This window comes from Aplidium turbinatum, chromosome 8 (assembly GCF_918807975.1).
Source record: "Aplidium turbinatum chromosome 8, kaAplTurb1.1, whole genome shotgun sequence".
NCBI classification, from domain to species: domain Eukaryota; kingdom Metazoa; phylum Chordata; class Ascidiacea; order Aplousobranchia; family Polyclinidae; genus Aplidium; species Aplidium turbinatum.
The window spans coordinates 30,851,852-30,857,501 of record NC_137479.1 but is presented as its reverse complement, the minus strand read 5'-3'; the positions used below and the strand labels follow the sequence as shown (position 1 = coordinate 30,857,501).

General features: G+C 37.9%; 1 protein-coding gene across 1 annotated transcript; it reads left to right on the top strand.

The window, feature by feature from the left end:
- Positions 1 to 807: 807 nt before the first annotated feature.
- Positions 808 to 3,651, top strand: LOC145775822 (uncharacterized). The gene is made up of 2 exons (XM_082587198.1): positions 808 to 2,340; positions 2,377 to 3,651. The coding sequence occupies exons 1-2, from the start codon at positions 879 to 881 to the stop codon at positions 3,639 to 3,641; spliced, it is 2,727 nt and encodes a 908-aa protein (XP_082443324.1). The 5' UTR covers positions 808 to 878; the 3' UTR covers positions 3,642 to 3,651.
- Positions 3,652 to 5,650: the final 1,999 nt, after the last annotated feature.

Sequence of the window (5,650 nt, the reverse complement as noted above, 5' to 3'; positions counted from 1 at the left end):
TATGGAAGTAGGCTAGCTCTATTTACAACTCTTTTGCCATGGTGTGATATCAAAGCGCTTTGATTTGTGGCAGTGTTGCAAAGTAAAAAAATGCTTGTTCCAAATTTGAAGAAATTTTCAAATCTGAAAAATTCCTAGGTTAAATTTGCTCTCTGTCTAGGTCTTCAAAATTTCCCTAATAAGTTTTTGTCTTCAACGACTTTGAACTTTTTTGAAATTAGAATTGAATTTTTTCTCTGGCAATACTCATGGTGAAAGGTAGTATATATAAATACTGTATAGTCACTGCCTTTATTTATGTTGCTGGATAGAAAACGAACTTGATTGTTTTAATACAGTAAGCAATATCACATTAGTTTTAAATTAATAATAAGTATTTTGTCTTATATAAATAAAGCTTCATTTGCACTCATTAATTGAAAAGCGTTTTTGCAGAATATCGAAGATCTTTTCCAACAAAAAAAGAGTTGCTGTATAAGTTTAAAACTTGACTTTTCTGGTCTTGCTAAATGTAGAAGGAAGTTTATATTTACTGGTAAATCTTGGTTACACTTCTTTTAAATTAAAGTAAGACTAAGCAAACTAAGTTGATTGTAGAATAAACATATCCAATGCATTGTAGCAACAACTCTGTTACTTCTACAATTGTTGCTCAGTATGACACTTAAATACAATATGCTACAACATACTGACTCTAATCGAAATGTTTTTGAAATATTTCATATTGGTACTGCAATTACTTATAAACAAGTGCAGTAATAATTGAAGTCAAGTTTAATTTTCAACTTTTATTACAGGTACGTTGCATCTACAATACAAGTATATCATAGCACACAATACTTTTTGTAACATTTCACAGCTTCTTGTAATAAATTTTTATGATGGATTCTAATGATGATGCTCAGCAAGCTTCTGGAGACATGGATTCCATCTTTGAGCAAATGAGCACCAACGATGGTTCTGAACATCAAGATGTGATCCAAAAACTTCAAGCAATTCGCTTGTGGCAATTAATGCAGCAGGAAGAATTAAAGAAACAACAACAAACCCAACTGGCGCTTCTCCGATCTCAACAAAATTCCAGAAAGCCAGTAGCACAAGAACAAGATTCTGAAGATGAAATCTTGGCGATTCCAATTTCTGATTTGCCATCATCTCCTCTTGTTAAGGGGACCCAGTCTACAACCTCATGCGGTGCCAAAAAACTCGCATTTGTTGATGATTCTGATAAAGAAAATCATTTGAGAAGTGACAAATTTGTTGTTAGACAAAGTGGCAACATTGAATCTGAACAACTGCAGGAAACTTCTGATCAAAATGAACATGATAGTTTTTCACAAGAATTGGTGGTCATGAAAAAGTTTGAACCTGCTGTAGAAACAGCAAATCATGTCGAATCAGATTCGGATGTTGGCCAAAGTGATTATCAGGAAATTAATGTAGAAAACAGTTTCGAAAAATCATCTCAACCAACTGTTGCGTTTGATGAGTTGCCTGTAAAAGGAGGAAAAACTTTTGAAGAAATCCTTGCTGATCAATTGAGGCAAGACAAAGCTGCCAACACTTTGAAACAAGCTTCTGCTTCTACACCAAAACGGACTTTTTTGAAAAAAGGCCAAGGAATTGCAAGATTTAAAGGGCCGCCTAAAAAGCCCAAAATAAAAAAGAAGCCACCAAAAGTTGATGAAATCAAGTCATTTTCGGTTACAATCAAAGTTGCTTCCAAGCCAACATTTGAGGTAGTTTCTGAAAAGCCAGCCAATGTGTCTGACTATTGTGAAGTTGAGGTTGGAAAGGCCCTCCCACTCCCAGAAAGCCTCAACACTGAACAGGCCGACTGTCTCAAAGAAACTGAAATTGTGCAGAAGCCCCGTATTCGTAAAACTTCTCGTTTGGCTAGAAGAGAACCTATGAAGCAGTTAACATTAGTTCCTGAAGAGCCTAAAGCTTCTCTGACAGAGAAAAATTGGTTGCTTGATTGTGAACAGCCTGGAGATGCAGACGAACACAATGAATCCGCGTGGTCTGAAGTTGAAGATACTACATTGGTTCTTGACACCACAGATACTAAACATGATCTTGATAAAACATTGAATGAAACTTTTGAGCAAATGGAACAATTCTGTAATGAACATTACGCCGACGTTAGCACAGTCAAAACTTTAGATGATGATGACTCAGTTATCATGAAGAAGATTGAACCGCTTCCTCCAAACAAACTTATGCTGAGCCTGTTTCCAAGCTTACGCAGTGACGGCAAGAAAAAAGGAAAATTGAACAGTTCAAATCAATCTGACAAAGCCGTAAATTCTAAATCTAAGGACGCTGTACAAAATAAAGGTACAGAGGAAAGGAAACAATTGAGCACAATATCAGAAGCTGACGTAGTTGAAGGAGACTCTGTTCAATCAACAATTCTCAAGAAGAAGCTGGAAGAAATGGAAGCAGAAATTAAAAAGTTTCAGTCTGAGACAGCAAAGTTAAACACAGTGCGAAAAGAAGAAGAAAGTCAATTACAATTATTGAAGGAAGAATTTGAAGAGTTCCAACGACAAAAGGAAGATGAACTCAAACGATTGGAAGATTTCAAAAAATCAGAAACAAAAAAGTTAAAGAAAGATCGGAAATTATTTGATGACCATGTTGCCAGCATTAAATCCCTGCCAAGTAAACAGGACAGGGAATATATTCATGAATTAGAAACCAGAATTTCTGAACTTCAAAATGAAGCTAAAGTGAAAGAACAAAGGTTATCTGCTGTCAATAGCCGACTTCGAAGCCAGGTTGAAGTTGCCAACGGGGAAAATGAAAAACTGAAAGAACAAGTTCAGCTTCTCGAAGAAAAAGTACAGAAATTTGAACGTGAGGAGAAGACTAGAAAAAACAAAAAGTCTCAAGTTGCTTGGAAAGCAATAAACGACATTGTTGACTCCATCCCGACTAATAATGAGAACGTGAACATCGACGATTACATTGAAAACCATAGCAATGTACACAATGCAGCCAAGCAACCAAAATCCATACCGCTTCGAAATCCGCTTTCCAGTCACAGTGACAATCAGTTGAACGTGTCAGAAGTGACGATGCATGAAGGAAAAGTGGAGCGACGAAAGAAGGACGGGACGCTGGAGATCTCATTCCAGAATGGAACCCACAAATATGTTCTTCCTGATGGGACAGTACAGATTAAATTCACCAACGGAGATGTGAAAACTGTGCTTCCTGATGGGACGGTGAAGTATCACTACATCGCATCGGGAACATGGCACACGACCCATCCCAACGGCATGGAGGTCATGGAGTTCAGTAACAAGCAAATAGAGCGACATTTTCCGGACGGCTCAAAACATATCACGTTTGAGGATGGTTCAAGTAAAATGATGAAGTTGGACGGAACTGAAGAAACGATCTTCCCAGATGGGACCATGATGGTCCTTGCATCCTCTGGAGATAAAACTATAGAGTTCAGCAACGGCCAAAGGGAGATCCACACCAAAGAATTTAAACGACGCGAATATCCGGATGGTACGCGGAAGACTGTCTTCTCAGACGGACGCCAGGAGACCCAATACGCATCCGGAAGATTGCGCATAAAAGACGCGAACGGCTCGTTAATTGTTGATAAAATGATTCCAACTTGAACTGTAGTTTTGTTGCCAAGTTTATTTTTATTCTAGTGGAATGTGTCACCAGCACCACGAGCACAGTTATACGAATGAAACAGAAGGATGTACAATCACATCGTCTTGAGTTGCGAATGCACTGCAGCATTGTGCGTTTCGATCATACAGGCAACACAACTCATCAAATTGTTTTGTTAGTTTGATGTTAGTGCTTGGCAGACTAGTTGTGAATTTAATGAGCATAGCCATGTCGATCAATAGTTATGACAAGATGTTTGTCGCCATCTTTCGAACTACGTAGCTATTCTACAAATCTAGCTGGAACGTTTTCGGAAACAGTAAAATGCGTTAACTTTCTTGGCATTACAATAACTTTGCTTACATTTACAATATCGCAAACTACTCGACAATCTAAAATTTGTCAACTTGGTAAATTATTATAATATTATCTATGTTCATTGTTATTTTCTTGAGACCAGCTGTGTTTTATTTATGTTATGTTTTCAAATTTGTTTATCTAGTAATAGTTATGTTGTTGCGACGTCTGCATTCCAAAGTGGGAAATGGTTCAATTGCAGCATGTGCATTAGGGTGTCCCACTTTTAGGCGACTTTTCAGGAAAATTAGGTTCGGGTCAAATGCTGACTGGATTTTCGTCACTGACTTCAAAAATGACGTTATTTTTTCATTATGACGTCATCTTGATGCGCCAGCTAGCGGATTTTTGCTATTTTGGCCTTATTACGAATATGGTAAGAGCTAGAGAGTTGGAACTTGCGCCAAAATGACCGGAAGGGACGATTTTCTATTTGTTGTCAATACAATATGAAACGCTAACTGCAACAGAAAATGAAATATTTGAAAAAACATGTTTTTGGTCATTTTTGGACAAAAAAGTGAAACATGGCAATTTTGCTTGAGTTTTGCTACAGTGATGCTTTTATTTCGATTGTTAAGCTGCGCCACGTTGTTTAACAATTAAGTACAGTGGTAGTAGCTTAACAATAGAATATAGTGACGCTTTTATTTCGATTGTTATATCATCAACAGTACATCCTAAAATAAAAATGATGCAATGTTGCATCATTTTTGTTCGGGATGTTTTGCAAACAAGATTCATAAATTTTGTCTGGCAGATGGTGGTTTGATGAATAGAATAAAGAAAATACCAAAACCTAAGCCCCAACATCTGAAAATCCGACAAGATTGTAAAGTTTCCATCACAGATATAGCCGCAAATCATTTAAAAGCCAAGATCTTATGGCTTTCTGAGCCACAAGAAAGAAGCTAAAGATTCATCTTTTCGGAGCGACCATATGTGTCTTCTTGCTCTGGCAGCTGATTTATTGATGGATGGTCCAGGAAATTTGAAACCCCCACTTTTTTATCGTCAAGAAGGCGTGTCCCGTGCGCGTTGGATAACAACAGCGAGTGGTTACTTAAGAATGCTGAGTTTGGGTATTGTGTTGAGCCTCAGGATATTCCTAAACTTCAACGTATGGTTTCTTTCACTGTTTGTGTTCATTTGCCAGCATCTTTGGTCATCCATCTTAAACCTTCCGCTGCTGAAGGTCCCTCAATTGTACTGTTCACAAGAGGTTTATAACTTGCAGATAAATATGTTGATGAACCAGTATTCAACGCTGTTCTGATACATCGTTAAGCATGCATCCTACTGGTTGAGCACTAAAAACGTTGCTTTAAGTTCCCACGCTGAAGCTCCGCCTTTTTGCTGCTGATGCGGTAAGACAGAAAAATTTTCCAAGAACGTTGATATCGAGCAGACGCTTTTGAAGTGTGGCAACTTACGTGATTTTTACTCCGAAGAAAGAAAGATGGCTTCATGCATAGCATGTTTTTCGTCTCCATCAGTGTTTTGGCGTATGATCGACAACAACAACAGAGCGCTTCATTGGAAGACTGAAAGGCGTTGTGAACGGCTTGATTCGAGATGACCAAGATGATTTGGCCAAAACAGACGTGCGCATTTGTGCTGCTTTGCACAGTATGGTGTGATAAATAATCTC

Bases quoted from the DNA above. Each gene is read 5' to 3' on its own strand.
- LOC145775822 (XM_082587198.1), top strand. From the start codon at position 879: ATGATGGATTCTAATGATGATGCTCAGCAAGCTTCTGGAGACATGGAT. The intron at 2,341-2,376 runs GTACAGAGGAAA...GCACAATATCAG, and splicing joins GGACGCTGTACAAAATAAAG to AAGCTGACGTAGTTGAAGGA.